This window comes from Amphiprion ocellaris, chromosome 17, assembly GCF_022539595.1.
Source record: "Amphiprion ocellaris isolate individual 3 ecotype Okinawa chromosome 17, ASM2253959v1, whole genome shotgun sequence".
Classification (NCBI taxonomy): domain Eukaryota; kingdom Metazoa; phylum Chordata; class Actinopteri; family Pomacentridae; genus Amphiprion; species Amphiprion ocellaris.
This window is the reverse complement of record NC_072782.1, coordinates 28,768,087-28,789,529: the sequence shown is the minus strand read 5'-3', so window position 1 is coordinate 28,789,529 and position 21,443 is coordinate 28,768,087. Positions and strand designations below refer to the sequence as shown.

Below are 21,443 nucleotides of genomic sequence, written 5' to 3'. Positions count from 1 at the left end.
ACTGAGATGTGAAAGCTTTGACACCTTCTGTCCTCGTTTCTCTGCAGATTACTCAACACTCATTATGATGCATGACTGTTGGAGCTGAGCCCTGAATTAAAACCCCTCAGCCTGTTTTAGATGCTTTTTCCTGCAGAGAATTGTTCTGCTGGTTTGTCGAAGCCTCAGACCTGCAGTGAACACCAGCGTTATGTAAACTGAAGAGGCTCAACTTTCACTCTGTCTGAGTGCAGTCGTGGTTTTTCTGCAGAGAGGTGGAGAAATAATTCAGTGGAGAGATTTATTTCTGTGTAATGTAGCACTTATGGAGCATTTGTTGGACTTCACAGCTCTCATTTCACTTCGAAATTCATCCGACAGCAGCAACTTTAGTAGCAAAAGCAAAAAATATTAAGATGTATTATCCTGAAAATGAATAAATATATTTGGTTCTTATGATCAAGACTTAAAACTCAGTGAAAGTGGAAAAATAATAATATATAATATTATTACATTTTACTTGAAATAAAAATGACACTGAACAAGTAATAACGTTTCATCTGAATAAATGCTTTTTCTAATAATTGACATATCCATATTGTGATAGGAAAATAAAGAATTTACCACTAATTATATGTAAAATAAATAATTTTTCCATAAAAACAACATTGACATGATGTAAACTAAAAAGCATTTAATGGGCTAAAATCCTGAAAATAAATAAATACTTGGAAGATATGATCAGGACTGATGCTGATATTTAAACTCAGTTAAGCGGGGAAAAAACATTAATATCTAATATTTTTTGGCCAGTTTTTGACATTTTTGTCCTTTATGTCTGAAGTGTGAGATTTATTTTTAACTTGGCGCTGCACAAAAAAATAATAATGCATCTGAATCAGTGTTATTGTTTATCATTTACATATTCCAGACTGTGCTAATCAAATAATAATAATAAAAAAAATATGAATAAAATGAATTATTTTTCCATAAAACCAACATTGACATGATGTAAAATAACTAGCATTTAAAGGAATAAAATTCTGAAAATAAATAAATATTTGGAAGATATGATCAGAACTGATGTTTAAACTCTAACGCTATAAATTGGAAAATAATGTTAATATATAACATCTCCATGACAGTTTTTTAAGGTCCTAATTGTGTAAGTTTTTTTGTTGTCTTTTTTAAAATCTGAAACTGATTTAAAAAAAAAAAAAAGAACACTGTGGCTAATTGCTGACATATCTCAGACTGTGATAATCAAATACAGAATTTACCACTAATTATATGGAAAATAAATATATTTTTGTATGTTTTTTCATAAAAGCAACAGTGGCATTATATTAAAAATTTTTTAAAAATAAATAAATTTAACTTTATAAATAGGAAAATAATGTTATTATATAACATTTTTAAAAATTGGACATTTTTGTCTTTAAAGTCCCAGTTGTGTAACTTTTTTTGCTTTCTTTTTTGTTGTTGTTTGTTTTTGTTTTACCTGACACTGAGGAAAAAACTATTTATCAGAATCAATACCGTGGCTAATTATTTACATATCTCAGACTACGATAATCAGAAAAAGAATTGACCACTAGTTATATGTAAAATAAATATTTTTTGTGTTTGTTCATAAAAGCAACAGTGACATTATGTTAAAAATAAAAAATAATTTAAAAAAATCTTGCATTTAAAGGAATAAAATTCTAAAAAAATAATGAATATCGGGTAGTTTTGATCAGGACTGATGTTAATTAAAATCTAACTCAATAAATTGGAAAATAATGTTAATATATAACATTTATACGGCATTTTTTATTTTTTAATGTTTTTTGGAAGACAACATTTTTACTTTTAAGGTCCTTATTGTGTAACTTTTTTTATCAAACACTGCTAAAAAAAATAAATATTTTTGTTTGTTTTTTCATTAAAAAGCAACAATAGTGACACCATACAAACAAAATGACATTTAAAAGTTAAAAATCCTGACGATAAACATTTTGTAATGGTCAGGTCTGATGTGGGTTGAAATATCGACCTCAGTGGAAGGGGAAAATAATAATAATATATAAGATTTTCATGGCAGTTCTATTGCTGACACTTTTGCTCTTAAGATCCTACACGTGACTTCTTTTTTTTTTATTTTGTTTGTTTTTTTTACAATTTGACACTGGAAAAATAATGATAAAATGCTTCAGAATCAATGTTGTTGCTGATCAGGGACATATCTCTGATAAAAAAAAAAAAAATCAAATATACAGTGGAATTTACCACTAAATTAATGTAAAGAAAAATGAGTGACATAATGTAAAAAAAAAATCTAACTTAGTGAAAGTGAAAAATAATAATATATAATACTTACATTATAATGCAGATTTTAGAAAAAGACATTTTTGTCATTTTTAAATCTGACACTACCTGTAATTAATTGTTTATTTTTCAGATAATGTAACCTACCTGTTAGTAAAACTATTTAACTGTGGCTAAAGCAGGATCATTAACACCCAAACTGCCACCAGAGGAAACAGCGAGGCTCCATAAATAACCTGCTGTGTACCGACTGACCAGATAAACCTGCTGCTGGTCAGAGTTCTCTCTGGACTGCCGACTATTTCCACTAATCCTGGAGGTGGTGAGGGGGGAGGCCGTCTGTGTTGGTGGTGTTTTCTTGTGCTGATGAATGAGGACGGCGTCCACGTGTGTCTGTATGAAAACATCCAGCAGCAGCAGCAGCAGCATCAGCAGCAGCTGTCATAACGTGACCTGAGGCTGCAGATCCAGTTTCCCTGCTGGGACCACAGTCACATGGAGCTGGATGTCAGCTGGACGCTCTGCAGAACGTCTCAGCCGGTTCGAGGAAACTTCGCTTTATGCATCAGGTAAACGCTCAGCTTTTAAATGAATACAGACGGTCCTCTGACACTCCTGTGGTGCAGTGCAACTGTTGTATTATGGTAGATTTTATTTAACCCTCCTGCTGTCTTCATTTACAGGCACCAAAAAATAGATTTCTTGTCGAAAAAAAATTTGAAAATTCTGCAAAAAAATTCCCCAAATTTCTGAAAATTTGCAAAACCTTCAGGAAGAAAATTCCAATAATTCCTTAAAAGTTTCCCTTAAAAGTTTTTTTATTTAAAAAAAAAATAAAAATCCCCCGAATTTGGCAAGAAAAATTCTTGTAAATATTTTCCAAAAATTAGTAAAAATCTTCTAAAAAAATCCTGAAAACGTCTAAAGTGATTACATATATATCATTAAAATTTGTAGTATTTTCTTTAAAAACATTCACAAAAAAATCAACCAAAATCCAGCGAATTTTGGATTTTGATTTTTTAAAAAAGATTTTCACTATATTTCCCTAATGATCAACATTTGTACAAACCTTTTTTCATTCCAATCAAAAATTCCATTCAAAAACCTGGTTAGTTTTTCCAGAATTGGGGTAAATTTTAGACTGGATTTCTGATTCATTTAATGTTATCTTCATTGAATAAAAACTGCTTTTCTTTCAAAAATAAGGACATTTCTAAGTGACCCCAAACTTAGCTTAGCGTACTTAGCGTAGCTACGGTCAAGCATAGAGGTGGCATTATCATACTTTGAGCATCATCATCCATCAATGACCCTCCAGTTTTTCTTGTTTTCTTTGATTCATTTAATGTTATTTTCACAAAAAAAGCTTTTCTTTCAAAAATAGACATTTCTAAGCGACCCCAAACTTTTAAACAGTAGTGTATGTAGTGTTTCTTTTTTGAGTTATTTAGAAGAATGTTTTCTCTTTCGTTTTCTTCCTATTTGTGCAATAATGGAATTTTCCACATCCAGAGGAAGCTGTGCAACATCTGAATGTCCACATACAACATCTGTACAGCAATACTTGTGTATGTTTTCATTTTCTACTGATGTTCCAACACATTTGCATGATCTCTTCTACTGCTGTAATGCTACAAATCCTCCTGTTGTTGGATCAATAAAGGCTTATCTTATTTTATCTGTTGCAAATCATTTCAAGATCCCATCCAGTGAGAGTTTTTTTTTTACCAAGTTAATACATCAAAATAGCGTTTTTTATGTAATGTTCTTTACACAAAAAGAGACATCATGAGAGAAACACCACGGTTGAGCAATTCAAGCCTCAAGAATACAGATTCAAATTTCTAGGGATTCATATGTAACAATAATAAAGAAAAAATCCTATTTAAGAAGGATCTTTCTCATTGAAAAACTTTATAATTGTGCAAATTTGATACAGAGTTGAATTTTTGAGTTTAATCAATGACCAGCGGAGCTTTAAAAAGAAAGAGATCAGTAACAAAACTCATCCATGGAAGAGAAGTAAAGCAGACAAGAAATATTCCAACAATTGGCAGAAAAATGTACATTAAACACTAATATTTTGTCTCCTCTATGTGCATTTTTCTCAGGATATTTGAATCATTTGTATACCCAAGCTAACAGTTCCGACTGAATGGGAAGACGGCGGCATCAGATGAAGGGCCATGGATCCCTTATGGTATATTTGTGAACATAATTTATTTACGTCGTACAATTTATTCTGTTTTATTGGAAGATTACGCGCACTGCAGTATATAAATAAAGAGGTTTGTACAAACTTGTATAACTAAAGGGTAAAAAAACAAAAACACACAGATTAAGCAGCCAGACCAAAACAAAAAAAGGAAAAAAAGAGAAAGAAAATCAACAAAAAAAAATGGATAAAATTATTAATAAACTACTGGTCTCACTAAGTCGCGGCAGCACACAACCGTTTAGCCTCGTATGATATTCATTCACCGGTACGCAGCGCTCCCAACGCCGCGGATTCATCAAAGTCACATTAAAAATAGAAGAAAACATTCAATAGTGAAGTAAAAGACGAACATGTTAGTGGAGCTAAACCCTTCCGAAGGCTACTCATTGTACAACAACACGCCACTTCTCTGGAGAACAAAATAAAAGCAAAATAATGTTGGAAAACAGCCGGGCGACGTGTATCCTCGGTGGACGGTTTAAAAGACCGAAAAGATAAAGAACACGGGAGTCCACAGGCGGTCCATCCAGAGCAGAGAGCCACAGCGTCATCAATGGCAGAGGAGAAAGTCAGAAAATCAGCAAAAAAAAAGGCTTTTTCCTTAGAGTCTAGCAACAAGTCTGAGCTGTGTGATTCTGGTGGCACAGAGAAGCATTTTCAGATCGATTCAAAACCTCCAGGAGTTGAGGTCAAACACACACAAAAAAAGCAAGATATCCATTATTTTTGCTACTCAAGCCAGCAGAGAGCAAGCACGGCCGAGATTTCACCGTCAGCAGGAACAGTTTTCAAACAGGCTCCGAAAGTCCGAGCCCCTTTTTCCAAACAGAGCTCAAGCGATTTCAGGAGGAAACAGACTCATCTTTTTTTTTCCTTCGCCTCCCGTCACCTTCATCCTCTCATACAGTATTTCTTTGTTCAACACAACCCTGCAAAAAAATAACAAACTCACACACAAACAAGAATGAAAGCTGAAAATGGATGTGAACTTTTCATGCACTGTGGAGGGAAAAAGTCCTGAATGTGTAACAAAGGAACGGAAAACAAAAACAGGCCCTTCAAGGAGAAGGTTGGGCTCAAGTCCACTTCTGAAAGCCTCTCAGTGTTCAAAGTCCTCTTCATATTCTCTGGATCTTGTCGGCCACCACGACGGGGTTCTCTTTGCGGATCTTGGCGGCAGCTTCGGCTTTGTAGTCGTACGGACAGTTGTGCTTATCGGAGTAACGGTGGAGTCCGCAGAACAGATTCCCACAGCGGCAGTCAAAACCTGAGACGCAGCAGACGGAAAAAAAATCTAATGAAAACCGACAACACATCCCCTGGAGGTAGACAAACTGTCACACTGACAAGAAATACATCAATATTTTCATTTGAACCTCTCATGAAAATGCTATTATGGCTCCAACATACCCTCCACTTCTGGGAAATCTAAAATCAACACTAATATTAACCCTGAATGATTTTATTTTCATTTCATTTTGGCTCTTTATGTGTTGCATAAATAGTGATATAACTATGGATAGAATGATTTTCACTGATCCATTATTAATAAATTAAATACTTCAGGTGTGATGCAGCCTCCTGTCTGTTTTTAATCACTCTGTGGTCTCAGAAATGTCTCTCAAGCATAAAAACTGAACAAGAAACCAGGAAATTAGCTTTTCTCACAGTGGCTAAAGCTATGCTAATGGCTAAGTTAGAAGGCAGCCACAAATGAACCTGAAACAGAGTCTAGAAAACAATAATAAATTAAGATCTGGACTTTAGAGGGAAATTAAAGTGAGAAAACAGCGAAAGATACATTAAATAGAGAAGAGCAGCAGCAGACAAACTGATGAATCTCAGTCAAGAGGGTCCTAATTTAATCTCTCCTATTTCTATTTTACATATTCAGTCATAGTCACCCTTATTAATGTAGAAATCTAGTTATGAATGACGGGTTCTCTGGTGTCACATGCTGTTAAAACATTATGTCTAATGTACATCGTTTCAAAATGCCGGTGTTTCTCCATTACTGATAAGCAGAATTGGCCCTAAAAACCCCATATAAGTCGATCCCTACTCTCATGAAAATGTTATGGCTCCAACACACCCTCAACTTCTGGGAAATCTGAAATCAACACCAATATTAACCCTGAACGCTGTCTTCCTATTTCATTTCTGTTCTTTCTTGCAGTAGATGTAGTGATACAACTGCCATTTTTCCAGTAAAATCAGCCATTGTAGAGCTTATAAAGCGTATTCACTGTTCTGCTGTAGGTCTATGAGATATACTTTGCTGAAATCGTTCTAGTTTGTCCAGATTTAATCGCCACATAGCAGCAACTCAGAGCAATTAGGATGCAGACTGGAGTCCAACCACAGTAAACATTCCCGTCTGAAAACCTGAGTTTAAACTTCTCAGAACACAGAGGCTCAAACTTTACTCCGACGACATTAAACCGGTGATCAGTGCCGTCTCTTACCTGTAAGGCCAACCTTCTTGCGGCACATAAAGCAGCGGTTCTTCTTGGGCTTCGGGGGCTCTGGGGATTTGGACTCTTCACTGCCAGCAGTGGAGGGGTGAGGGGTTGAGATGGTGGGCTGAGTCACCACTGGAACACAGAGAAAAAGCATTTCACTTGCTGAAATGTCCGTCTTACTCATCAAACTGAAGTATTACACATCCGTCAGTAAAAAACACAAGGCATTTCTTAGACTACAAGCTCTTTTTGTGTATGTTTACAATGCAAAGTGGACATTTTTTGCAATACGGCACATTTTTCTAACCTTTACGCTTAAAATAACAGCGATAAAATGTTAAAACAACAATAAAGTGATTGTTTTATCTGTCACATAAAGCTAATTTTTCATAATGAAAAAAGAAACTGCTCAGCACACTGATACATAACTTTGCTATCAATGATTACATACAATTAGACATATTGAAGTTATTTTTGCGTCAGTAGAAACAATTTTTTTCTCATTTCATGGTGAAACATGAGAAAAATTTGATTATACCGTTAGCGTCACAATATTTCTCACAGGACTGCATTATACTGCAAAGTTGCACCCAGTACTAGTAATTTAACTACACAAAATCAATAAATAACAGCGTCTGTGATTAAAAAAAACAAGTTTAGAACGTAACACAAATATATATTGCAATAAGGCACATTCATTGAATCATTACACCAAAAATAATAGCAAGAAACAGAGTTAAAATGACAATAAAAGTGGCTGCGTTTGACAGAGAATTTAATATCTGTCACATAAAGGTATTTTTTCACAGCGACAGTGCCATAAAACAGTTCTGCACACCGACCGATAACTTTGTTCTCAATGATAACATACAACTAGACATATTAAAGTAAAATATACCTTAGTAGAAACATTTTCTTCTCGTATTACGGTTAAATGACAGAAAAAGCTGACTATATCATTAGCTTTTATTGCATTATAATGCACAGATGCGCCCAGTGAACTCAGTGTACAATCAATAACTACCAGTGTCAGTAATAAGTAACTGGTCCCCACCTGGCTCTGTGAGCTCTACTTTGCTTCCTGATGCTTCTTTCTCCTCAGAGGACAGACTCATCTCTGTCATCTGCTGTGTTACTGATATGGTAGTTGAAATTCCACTTAAAAAAAGGAAGGAAAACACAATAAGTAAGAAGATTAATGTTGCAACAGTTACACAACCCCATTTTTTGTATATATGTACACACTACCATTCAAAAGTTTGGGGTCACTTAGAAATCTTGTTATTTTTGAAAGAAAAGCATTTTTTTCATTAAATTAATCAGAAATACAGTGTAGACATTGTTAATGTGGTAAATGACTGTTCTAGCTGGAAATGGCTGATTTTTAAAAGAATATCTACATTGGGGTACATATCACTCTTGTCATTAAAAAAAAAATCAGCGAGAGAAACACTTCAAGACCACTGCACCTGCTTAAGCCTTTCTATTTCTTAAAAGTCTTTTTTAGCCTTTCTGTTTTTTAAAAGACTTTATTTTGTTTTTGTAATACTGTCTGATTTGCTGTATATGTAACCAGCTGTTCATCTTGTTGTCTGCCGCTTCTTGATCAGGTCGTTATCGAAAATTAGAACTAGTTCTCAACTAACTTACCTAGTAAAATAAAGGTTACATAAAATACAGAGGAACATTTCCAGCAACCATCACTCCAGTGTTCTAATGCTGCACTGTGTTAGCTAATGGTGTTGAAAGACTCATTGATGATTAGAAAACCCTTGTATCTTTACAATAGAGATGTTTATGAGTTGAGAAAAGTCACTTTTTAATGCCATAAACTTTACAAATGTTGATGTTTGCTCATGTTTTCTTAAGATGCCATGCTAGGAAAAGCACTCATCCCTTAAATGTCAGGCATATTGTGCACTCAATTTATGTTTTGAGAACTGAATCCTACTGTATAATTCCTGCTCACCTGAGAGCCTCGGTGACGGCAGCAGCTTCGGCCGAGGCGGCGGCGGCGGCCTCAGCTGCCACCTCTGCAGCAGCGACTGCAGCGGCCGCGGCATTATTCAACGTGGCCTCTAACCTCTGGATGGCGGAAGCCTCAGCTGTGGGGCTGCTGCTGCTGCCTGAGGGGAGGAGAAGAAAAAAAAAAAATCACAAAGCACGTCACAGTCAGACTCCGGAGACAAAAGCCGGGCAGCTGGAGGAAACAAAGAAAGAAAGTAAACTGTGACAGGCACAGCAGGTCTCACCCACGGCACTCAGAGAACTGACTCCTCCATTGTTCTGTCTCGATAGGTGCTCCTTGTGGCACACAGAGCACATGCCATTAGTCCTGGGGTTGCCATAGAAACCACAGCCGGTGGCACAGAGCATAGGAACCGGGCTCTGATTGGTCTCCTGGGCCATAGCTTTGTCTGCAACCTGGTGAGCTGACCTGGCGACACAAACAAAGACACACACCGTTAGCACAGCTATTAGCATAGTTTACCACACAACTGTTTTTCTTCACTACCTGACTGAATCATTTTAAATCACTCTGCCTTGAAATGTGCAAATACTGTACACTGACTTTTGGGTTTGCATTGAGTATTTCTATAGATATTAAATTTAGAAGTTATTTTATTTAGAGTATTGTAGAGTGTGTCTTTTAGAGTATATACAAACCTTTAATGTGAATAATGTTGTTACTAACCTGCCTTTTTTATTGTATGTAAGCTGCTGAATAAAGTGAATAAATAAAGCATCTATCTATCTGGAAAAAGTGACCTGAAGAAAGTATAAATATAGCTCCAGAAAGAATTACTTTCAACACCACTGAGCAGGAAAAAGGAAGAAAAAAACGTACACTCGCTCAGAAACTATTCAGACACTGTGAAGATGATCAATAACCCTGGCTGAGAGCAGACACTATCAGTCTGATGACTTGACAACTTCTGTGATAGTCAATAAATCGCCTTTTCTCAAGCAAAACATTCCTACTTTTGCTTGAACTGGAGATTTTTTTTTGCTAAATCGCACTCAACTCTGGTTTAACTTCACTCAACATCCTCATACCATGATATGAGCCAAATTATCATTCGTTAGCTTGTAATCATTATCAGCTATTAACATGATTACATCTGATTAGCTGTTGTGCTACATACTGTAATAAACACATTATATTCCAATTTACACAGCCGGAAATCACTGATCCTCACTGACAAAAGCCACTCTCTCCACCCAGTTAATCCTTCAGCAGCTGAAGGAAAAAAGCCCAGACAGTCCACTATTAGTCCTGAACAATATGCACCACCGGTAGACTCTTAATCAATACAATAAGAAATAGTTTCACTTGCATTAGATGCAAACTGCCACAAAAGCACACAACAAAAACTCAAAGTTTAGGTTGCATTGGCACAAAGTTGGTCTCTTATCACCCCAACTGGTGGCTTTCCTTATTAGACATATTCAACTTTTATTCATCGCGTCTTTATCTAAAATAGATAATTAAACATGATCAATATAGATTAAATTTAAACACTACATCATAAAAAATGTTCAGCTGTATCAACAACCTACCAGAACGATGAGATTTCTGTCATTTAAGCTATGAAACTACAAAAAAGTAAAATACGTTAATGGCACAAATGACTAATAATTGCACACAAACTTAGCATCAAATGTCTGCTCAGATTTGTGGTCAAGAGAAGTTCATTCTTACCCCTACAATCAATATACTATATGTGACATAATAATGCTACTGAAGGTCAACTTTTTTTGGAGTGATTTAAGCCACATCTCTTCTTTTATAATCAAATGGGATAGCTCCGTCCGGTGTCACGGCCTGCATGGAATGTCAGTCACAGGATAATAGTTCGAGGGTCATGTTGCAACCTATTCTGGTATTTAGCGGCAAATAAAGGCAGCCTCTTTGAGCTTTGCTCACAAAGACAGGCGCTGATAAGACATTTGGGCGACTGGCGTTTCTAAAACAGTCAAGATTTGGTTAAAATAAGCACAAATTTTCACTCTTCACACTCAAAGGGAGTCCGACACTGAAAAATGTATCAAAACAGCACCAGTGTCAGCATTACTCATATGGTAAGTAGAAATTTCAACATTTAGCATCAAAAATGTGCCTCTTAAAGACGTATGTGTAAAGAACAAAGTTTCCCAAACCCTGGCACAAATGCTGTTTACTCAAAGTCCAAGGACAGCAAGTCATGTAAACATGAAGTTGCATCAGCCTTGCATCTCTAAAGGAAGTGGTGGTGATATTGCTTAAGGGTCGCAGAAGCTGTTTATAGCCTTTGTCAGAATATGGCGGGAATCAAAAAGGGAAATATTTACGCCACCAAGGTTCAGGTTTCGGTGAATTGCATCAGAGTCTTCCTCCTCTCCCCAAAACTGTCAATACAACACCACTGCAATCTGCAGCTTCACGTGTGCGAGCCTGCAGACTGCAGTGCTGCATGCAGCTCTGGGCTCACATGGACCTGTGGATGACTGCTTTCCACTGTCACAGGAGCGCAATGTGACACTGATCTCAAAGGCACACACACACTCACGAGTTACCTCAATACAGTAAGGCTGTGAACACGTCTATTTATAGACAACCTCAGGAGTCTTGCAGTCAGGGCTGGTGTCGTGCCAAGATGTGTATCCTAGTCGGAGCAAGTTTCTCCTTGTGAGGAAGCATTAACAAGGCAGCCAAAGCCCACAAAGTTTGGCGGAATAAACAGGAAGGCAGAACAGATCCTGAAATTTGTACACAAATCACCACAACACCTGTAGACCGAGTCAAGCACGTTTATCACAGAGACAAAAGGCAAAATCAGTCCACAACCCAGAAGTGTTCATTAGTGCTACTAACTAGCAACCTGGCTAACATCACCTTAAAGTTAGATGCCATAAATAACAAGAGCAACTTCCCTACTCTTTGTTTAGTCAAGCTACTAACCACTATCACCCATCTGAGCTACAGTCCTCGGTTGCTTCCTGACAAACATCGGGCCATCGCCGTGTTACTTCTACAAATCCACTGAGTCATGCTAGCAAGCTAATGTCTGCCTGCTAACGTTTAACGCTCGAAAACTCAATCCCACGTTAGCATGGACATTTTTATAATCGAGTCGTGTTTGAAAAGTTTCAAATATTAGTTAAGACACACACAATTAAACCTCAGATCCTGCGGTTTGGTCCAACTGCTTGTAAGCTAGTTAGCCACAGCTAGCCGATTCCCTTTAATGTTAGCATGCTAGGGGCTAGTTAAAACACCACTGTTAGCACGGTTGTTTGCTTTGTCTTTGTTTTAGTTCCGTAGCCCATTAGAGCTACACACAACAACATTAACCGACAAATAAGTGGCTTTATGTGTATTCAAACGAGAAATAAAAGGATTACTAAAACGGTTAAGCTAACAAAATAAACAAAAGTTTAAAAAAAAAAAACCTCAGCGTAAGTTAGCCAACAGGATGCAGTAAACTTACATAGATACTGGAAGAGCTGCTAGCAGATTAACATTAGCCAAGTAAAATATAGATTTCTCTATTTTCAGACAGATTGAAACGACAAATATATTAAAGTTAATCTTAGGGGTAATCAGTAGATGTTACCCTGTGGGGAAATTTAAAGTAATTTAATGTATAATCACGTAGTTGGTGAAGAAAACTTTTCGTCGACACGTGTTAAGTTAACAAAGTGGAGTATTTTTTTAAATCCTCGCTAGTTAACTGGGGTAATTTTACACCAATGTCGTGACTGTTTGGTTCAGAAAAGGTGCCTTCAAGAGAGTTTTTAGTAGTTTTCAGTGCTAACTTCCCAAACAACCACGTAAGCTTGCTGGCTACGGTTAACTACTTACCTTCTTTGTCAAAGAAACGTCGATTTTTCAGGAGAGTTTTTTTTTCCCAATTGACTGAATAACCTGTTTAATCTGGGAGCTAACTAACTAGGGCCGTCTAGGAGAGTGGTCGCTAGTGTCTCTTCTCCTCGGTCTTCTCGGGGAAATGTGTGGGCACCCGTCCGCCTCGGGCTGCTAGCTGCTCGGCTGACGTCCTCCTGCTGCCATCTGTTTTGTTTTACGTGCTGCGTTTACGTCCTCTCTGTCGCCGGCGGACGTCACGGAAACTGTGATCCTGCGCTTGGAAGGCCGCGGAGCTGGAGCGCCGCCACCGAAGATTTCCAGGGGCTTTACGGGAGCCAGTTCCTCTCCAGCTTCCACCACGCAGTCAGATCCTGTTGTTGCCTCATTAAATGTAGTGCAGCCAATAAGAGGTGATGTGGGTGAATCCGAGAAAACAACTTGGAAAGGAAACGTTGCCTTCAAAGGCGCCTCGTAAGCTCCGGGGTCACCCAGGTTGTTTTTTTTTTACCTCAAGTACCAAGCTTTGACTAGGCATTACACGAAATAAAAGCACAGTAAGATAAGATAAGATAAGATAAGATAAGATAAGATAAGATAAGATAAGATAAGATAAGATAAGATAAGATAAGATAAGATAAGATAAGATAAGATAAGATAAGATAAAGTAAGATAAGATAAGATAAGATAAGATAAGATAAGATAAGATAAGATAAGATAAGATAAGATAAGATAAGAAATAGTTTTGCCAGAGGACAATAAGCAAAGGTTGGTGAAATTTACAGAGAAGTTAGAAATTAAATAGAAATCCATTTTTTAAAAAAAGAATACAAAGAACAAAATGAAAAATGTGTAAGTGTATAAAATGTCTAAGTGGATGCCAAGGAATAGTGTGTTTAAAAAATTCAATAAAAAGTATAAATAGTATATAAATAAATAAAATACATAATGAAAAAATAAATACAGTAACATAAGTACAAACTGCAAACTGTAAATTAAGGAAGATAAAATGAGATCCTGGAGGAAATTGTTTTGCCAGAGTACAAGAAACAAAGGGTTAGTGAAATATAAACAGTTACAGAGAGGTTAGTAATTAAACAGAAATAATAATAATAAAAAAGAACACAAAATGCAGAAGTGTCTAAGTGGATGCAAGGAATAGTGTCTAAAAATAATAACAATTAAAATAAATAAATAAACATAAGTATGAAATAATAACAAGTAATAAATAATAATAAAAAATAAATAAAAATAAAATAACATCAGTACAAAGTAATAATAAGTAATTAATAAATAAATAAACAAATCATAACAATAAATAAATAATAAATAAATAAATAAATATTTCACTGGATTTTGGTTGATTTTTTTCCTGAATGAAACTAACATCAGTACAAAATGTAAACTGTAAATTAAATAACAAGAAACAGATAGATAACCAGAAGGTGAATTGAAAGCAAACAGACGTATTGCACTTGACAATGATGATTTTTTCAAGTTTATTTGTATTGCACCCTTCGTGTCCAAGACAATTCAAAGTGCTTTTCATAAAACATTAGGAGCATTACAGTGAGATGCAGACAGTTAAACAATATCATGCAGATTTCATGCATAGGCACATGAGAAAAGAAATGTTTTAAACCTGGATTTAAAAGTGTTTACATTTGGTGAAATTTTAATCTCCACTGGCAGTTTGTTCCACTTGTTTGCAGCAGAACAGCTAAATGCTGCTTCTCCATGTTTAGTCTGGACTCTGGCCTTTAGCTTACCTGAGTCCTTGGATCTAAGAGCCCTGCTAGGTTTATATTCTCTGAACAAGTGTAAACTATTGCACCTGATAAAAAAAAAAAAAATTGCAGAAGATATAGGAAAGTGTGATAATATTGAACATGACACTGAATGAGATCACGCATCCCTCATTGCAGAAGGGGGAGGAATTATATAGTCGAGTAGGATGGATCTCCCGTGGCTTTCACCTTCTACGACTGAAGTTGCATCTTTTTACACAGTGAGATTTCTATAGAAATATATGTAAAGAATTCTTGCACACTGTAAATATTTTTATAATTTGTATAATTCCTTGTATATGCCACAGTTGCTGTTGATTTGACTTGTAACGTGCTTCTTATTTTTCTTGAAAAACCTACTGTCGACTGAGTGGCAAAAGCTAATTCTGAGTTTAGATTTTCAAAAATTATTTCTCAGGAAGACATGAAGACATGCAGGTACTGATGGAGGGGGAAAGTTCTGCCATAAAGTCGCCTAACACAACACTCCAAATAAATAACTAAGATCAACTGATCCAAATCTATTGGCCATGTATCAGTATTCATATTCTTACTTTTGTAAAAACAAATAAACAAACAACTATTTTGTTCTGGAGCTATTCATACAGCATTTAAATCTATAGTCTCAGATGCATAGTCTAAGGAATCAAAACACCCAAGGTTCAGGGAGCTCACAGAACACTACTCATATTTCATGCTAGAGTCACAGGGTTCATGGTGAAACTAGGGACACCTTATGGGCATTTTAAAACCTGATCATTTAAGTTTTAGTTGCCTTAGATACAGACCTTATTCCGTTTAAATGTTATTTTAATAGTGACAAGTGCGTCATTGACTACTGCCACATGCCACAGCATTCACAGCCTAACTTTATCTGCAATGCCTATTCCTCTCTAGGCCTTTATATAATACAGTAAACTGTGAAATTCATGATCTAAAAATATTGTGTTGCTCTGTAGTCACGTGTTAGTAAGAAAGGAAGAAAGAAAGACATTATGTTTATGGAAAGTCTATATCTGTTCAAGTACTAGTCTACATATACTTTTGTCTTATTTCAACATACTCTTGTCCCATGTAATGGTCAAGTTGTGGGTTTTTTTTGTTTTTTTTTTTGTCAAAATGCCTCCAAAAAATTCTTGATACCAATCATTGGTAAAGACTGGTAAGAACAAATGCGTTCTTTGCAGGAAACAAATAGGAATGCAGTATTTTTACCTTATTATTTGATTACAAACGAGTTAAAAATTGAAAATAAGAAAAAGTACTTGGCGCTGAGATTTTATATCACTGTTTGCATAAATTTAGGGAGGCAGTCCTGGTCAGTTATTAGAGTACTGCTTATCAAAACGCTCATAAACTGCATGAAACTCTGTCAGACGATTATAAACGCGTCATTTATTTTAGTTTTTTTAATTTAATTAAATTTTTATTTGACATACCACATATAAACAGCTAAAATGTAATGTATTTTATCTATTGTTTATTAAAAATAGAAAAAGATTTAAAAAAAAAAAAATAAAAATTAGAAGGACGCGACCGGAGACGGAAGTGAACGAAGAGAATGCGAGTCATGTGACCGCTGGTTGTCCGGGGAACGCATTCGAAGCAGATGCGCTCAACCAATCAGACGCTCGGAGAATTCAGAGAGCAGCCAATGAGCTTGAAGCCAGCGAGGATTTAAACCAAGACGCTGAATCTAAAAAAGTACACCGCAGCATTCACCATTACGACTCTTCCTTTGCTTTGTGGGAGCAACGCACACTTTGAAATGGCTCTTCGAGTGACTAGAGTGAGTATTTTTAACTTTAATTTATTTATATAATGTTTAAATAGTTAGTCATTGAAATATATTATGATTTAATGTGTCTTTATCGGATTATTCTTAAATATATTAGTAGTGTTAAATTCCCTCGTGTGTCGCTGAATGATTGCCTTTCTTACAGCTGTACTATAATTCGAGTAAAAGAGCATTATTTTAATGTGAATTAGCAGCATGCAGCTTTATTTAATTTTTCTTTGTGTTTCTGCAGAACCGCTTGGCTTCTACCAGGAATGAGCTCGCCGGAAAGGCCTGCTCGGTGGCCGGGCCCGCACAGAAGCCTCGGGCCGCCCTGGGAGAAATTGGAAACATCGCAGCAAATAAAGAAGTACAGAAAAAGGTAGGTATAAAAATAACTTTTCTATTAAAAACTATAGTGTTTGTGTGTGGATAAGCCTTGGATGCAGATTAGTTTAGTTTAATGACACAAGTGAAAACCCTAAATGCAAAGTAATCCGTAGTTTTTCCTCATTCAAGGCCTCCAGATTTCTAAAGATGTGTGAAAGTGAAAATGTACCAGTTCATTTCCAGTAGCTCAGCATGTTTTTGCATTTAAGCAGCTGGGCAGATAGCAATGCTGTTATCTATGGCTGTCTGCACAAAGGTTAAATGGTGGAACAAAACGCCCTTTTTGCACATTTCAGAAGTAGAATTGCAACATTTAGAAGATAAAATCAATTGCCGAATGTTGAAAGTAAATATTCAAGTCAAAATTCTCATTCTAGTTTATTTAATTTGACCATTCTCTAGCTTGTTTTGTCCTTTCGTACCAGTAACCAGAACATTTTAGGGTTGTGACAAAAACCAAGAAATTTGAGGATGCTATTTTAGACATTTTTCCACATTTTGATATTTTATGGATGGAATAGCTTTGTTAATATAGCTGCTGCTCTGTTTAGAACCCAAGGGGAACTTTTAAAACCATTTTTGTCAGACATTCATTGACCTGCAACTTCAAACTACTGGAGAAATGGTCAAATCTTAAACAAGATCTACTGGGTTTAGTTGGATTGAAGGATTAATCCTTATGGAGCTGTTTTTGCTTATATTTTAAGCTCTGAAATGAAACCCCCTTCTTTTAGAATGTCAAGACGGAAGCTACCAAGAAGACCAAAGTCGCCGCCAAAGTTGAGAAAGCCGAACCGCCGAAACCTGTCGTGGTTCCTGAGCCTGAGGTGCAGGTGAGCTACAAACACCCTGTTAGGTGATCAGTTTACTGCTGGCTGTGGTGCATCTGTTTGCTTGAACACATGTTTGTATCTCCACTGTTCCAGGTTGTACCTGAACCAGCATCACCCACCCCGATGGAGACTTCTGGCTGTGAGCCTGCTGAGCTCTGTCAGGCGTTTTCAGATGTTATGCTTCACACCGCCGTCAGGGATGTAGATGCAGAGGATCACGACAACCCGATGCTCTGCAGCGACTACGTGAAGGACATCTACAAGTATCTCCGTCAGCTTGAGGCAAGTGGATTAAGTAACACCAAAAATGATTATTTCTAAGAATGTTCATTTGTTTTCTTTAGCTTTTTCTGGTTGTAACCCATTTTCCTTTCTAATCAGATCGAGCAGAACATCAGACCCACTTATCTGAAGGGTCAGGAGGTGACTGGAAACATGCGAGCCATCCTCATCGACTGGCTGGTGCAGGTGAATTTGAAGTTCCGTCTGCTGCAGGAGACGATGTACATGACTGTAGGAATCATCGATCGCTTTCTTCAGGTGAGCAATTCCCATGAGAAATGCAGCTTCTCCTACCTTCTGAGCCTCCTGTGAAACCCCGTCTCTAAAACTTGCCTCTGATTTTGCCTCCAACAGGACCACCCAGTCCCCAAGAAGCAGCTGCAGCTGGTTGGTGTGACGGCCATGTTTCTCGCCTCCAAGTACGAGGAGATGTATCCCCCAGAGATCTCCGACTTCGCCTACGTGACCGACAGGGCCTACACCACCGCCCAGATCCGAGACATGGAGATGACCATCCTGCGGGTGCTGAAGTTCAAACTGGGCCGTCCTCTTCCCCTGCAGTTCCTCAGACGGGCCTCAAAGATTTATGAGGTTTGTATCGACATCTTGGTTCCATTTTTGTGAGTTTGTGCTGCACATTACTGCAGGTGGCATTAATTCTGCTGCCTCTTTCTTCAGGTTACAGCTGAGCAACACACCCTGGCAAAGTACCTCCTGGAGCTCACCATGGTCGACTATGAGATGGCTCATTTCCCACCTTCCATGGTGGCGAGTGCTGCTTTGGCGCTTACGCTCAAGGTTTTGGATGCAGGCGAATGGGTCAGTGTAGAGAAGTTTGAAGTGCAATTCTAAACGCTTAAAGTTTAGTTGATTCTGGGTTTTAGGGCAAAATTAAGATGTAAGGCATTCATGGCAAAGGAGGTGCACACAAAATGGCTGCTCCTGATTGGGGTATTTCCTCTCAATTGCATCAGTTTTTAGCACGTACTGATAAAATGCATTTGGCTATATCAGCATTACCAAACAGTTTGTCTATTAAGCTGTTTGTTGCAAAGAATGGGTTGCTGCTCAAAAGTGCAGATGACCTTTTGAGCAAAATATGGGGTAAAATCTTTAAAATGGGAACCCCATGAATTAAGTTGAGTTTTTGATAATAAAAACAGAAGATGGCAAATGTGATCACTTTGTGGCAAGAGGAAAACTGCATTATATGACTTGTATTGGACTCTTAAAGCTATTTTACTTGGTTTAAAAAGGAGTGTGCATGCTTAAAATATTTAAATGTAGCGACCATGAAAGAAAAACGGTCATTTTGATACAAAAATTATCATAAAGATGGAATATAGTAAATAGTGTGTATAATTGGTGCATTAAATGTACTGAACCTAGTAGGGGACTTGCTGAGGTTTGAAATGTCGCTCTTAATGTTTTCCAGGACGCCACACTGCAGCACTACATGGACTACACAGCAGAGAGTTTGATTCCTGTTATGGCTCACATTGCCAAGAATGTCGTCAGAGTGAATGACGGTCTGACTAAGCACATGGTGAGTCGTTTAACCTTCCTGTGATCTTCCACCTACCTGCTGTATTATCTCATCGGTGGACTCTAAGCTCCAGTCAGCTTTAATTTCAGCCTCACCAACTGGCTTAATTGACAGACTTCTAACAGCAGTTTGTCCTTCCTGCAGGCCATCAAAGGCAAATACTCGACCTCGAAGCAGATGAGAATCGCCACCATCTCGCAGCTCAAGTCCTCGGTGGTGAAGGATCTTGCGAAGCAGCTCACTCAGTGAGTCGACGAATAACTTTGGCACCATGTGCTGATTTTTGTACAGATGTAACTTAAACTTTCTACCACGACTGAACAATCTGTGAACCAAGGACCATGTCAGTGATTTGTTGTGTATTTTAGGGAGAATTTTTCAAAGGATGCAATAACTTTTAATCTCTGGTTGTCTTCCACATTAAGGCTAGCTACACAAAATGGCAGTTCAGTTCAATAAGGCTGCAGAAACTTTTTCTTTGTTGTTTTTGAAGGTCCTTATCCTGTTTGTCTGCATTTAGCTGGGAGATTCAGTCGGCTACCACTGATTACTGTAATAACACGTCTTGTTTTCTGCAGCTAGTTTGCTTCCTTTCATTGTTTACAACTGTTGATGCACCATTTGGTAGCCGACTGAACTTTAAAAATACTATCCTTGAGCACCGTTTAAATATCCCAACTCAATGTTATCACACTAAATTCACCAGAGTCACAGAAGATGCACAATCCAGCTTTTTAAAAGTCATTTTATTGCTTTAACTGCTCCCAAATGTTGCAGGTCTGAAACTTGTGGCAGGATTTCAAAATGGTCGATCGTGTACAAGGGTCCTGTGGACAGATGACACTTTTAAGTCTTTTTCTTTTGATGGGATTCTTTTCTTGTGTGTGGAAGTGAATATGTACAGCAATACTTTTTAAAATGATTTTTACTTTCTTAAATGTCTTGTTCTTAAAGCTTCTATTAAATGGTTTTCACCAGAAAAAGTTGCTCACTTGTCATTGATTCTGAGCACCACTAGAGGCTGCTGGAAGACCAGTTCTGAGTCACTTCCAGTCATGTTGGCACAAATCCATGAAGGCATTGAGGTTGAGGTGACTCTCCTGGATGTCAGCCTTTAATCTAAATGGGGAAAGTGTATTGAGCAAGACAAGCGCTGTCTTGAGGTTGTGATATTTAACTTTCATACAAAGTTCTTTAAACTCAGCTGACAAATTGGAGAAGGCATTAAAATTTAACTCTGACACATTAGTTGTATTTTTGTGCATTAATACAACAAGATACCTTATAATGGTGTTTGTCATTCTTTGAATGCATTTTTGCACACCTTAGTTATGGTAGACATTATCAGTAAAGTATTCAAATAAAATTATCAACATTTCATCCTAATGGTTCTATGATGCCGATGAAGACTTTATAAAATTTTTGGTTTTTGTTTTGAAGCTCCAAGTGTTAAAGAAATTGAATTGATCTCAATGTTTATGTGAACTATTTCATTTAGCAGATGCTGTTACCCAAAGCGACATACATCTGAGTAGATACAACACAAGGATCTAGTCAAGAGAAAACAACCTAGATAAGTGCCGTAAAACAAGTTCAAGTCTGAAAATAGGACCGTGGTGTCTACAGGCAGTGCAGACACAGGATTATGTGTTTTGTTTTTTTTCCAGTCAAGTGCCAAAGCACAGAGCCCCTCTGGTGATATGGTTTTAAAAAAAAATTGTGGCCACAGTATAGCTATAAAGTGTTCAGTGAAACGCTGTGTTTTTTGTTTTAGTCTTAAAGACTGAGAGACTCTGCAGATTGAACAGTTTAGTAACTTGTTCCACCACTGGAGAACCACAAAGATCTAAGCTGCCAAATATTTTGTACATTTTAAAAGGGGAGTCTGCAATTCTAAAAGTTAAAATTTAGTGTGCCAGATTTAGTATTTTTCCTCCTGTAATGAGCACATGATATACTGAAATATCACTGTCTTTATTGGTCTGAGCCACTTTGATTCCATTTTACAAAT

General features: G+C 37.0%; 2 protein-coding genes across 2 annotated transcripts; one reads left to right on the top strand and one right to left on the bottom strand.

Annotated features, from left to right (window-relative positions):
* Window positions 1-4,185: 4,185 nt before the first annotated feature.
* On the bottom strand, window positions 4,186-13,145 carry zfand5b (zinc finger, AN1-type domain 5b). Its single transcript, XM_023289636.3, has 6 exons — window positions 12,818-13,145; window positions 9,225-9,409; window positions 8,942-9,098; window positions 8,027-8,130; window positions 6,976-7,104; window positions 4,186-5,777 (listed from the first exon to the last, which is right to left on the bottom strand). Exons 2-6 carry the CDS (start codon window positions 9,379-9,381, stop codon window positions 5,629-5,631), a joined length of 696 nt encoding a protein of 231 aa, XP_023145404.1. The 5' UTR covers window positions 9,382-9,409; window positions 12,818-13,145; the 3' UTR covers window positions 4,186-5,628.
* A 3,090-nt stretch (window positions 13,146-16,235) lies between these two features.
* ccnb1 (cyclin B1) lies at window positions 16,236-20,415 on the top strand. Its single transcript, XM_023289614.2, has 10 exons — window positions 16,236-16,393; window positions 16,635-16,763; window positions 17,506-17,604; window positions 17,698-17,886; window positions 17,986-18,144; window positions 18,241-18,477; window positions 18,565-18,705; window positions 19,322-19,432; window positions 19,577-19,677; window positions 20,210-20,415. Exons 1-10 carry the CDS (start codon window positions 16,373-16,375, stop codon window positions 20,271-20,273), a joined length of 1,251 nt encoding a protein of 416 aa, XP_023145382.2. The 5' UTR covers window positions 16,236-16,372; the 3' UTR covers window positions 20,274-20,415.
* Window positions 20,416-21,443: the final 1,028 nt, after the last annotated feature.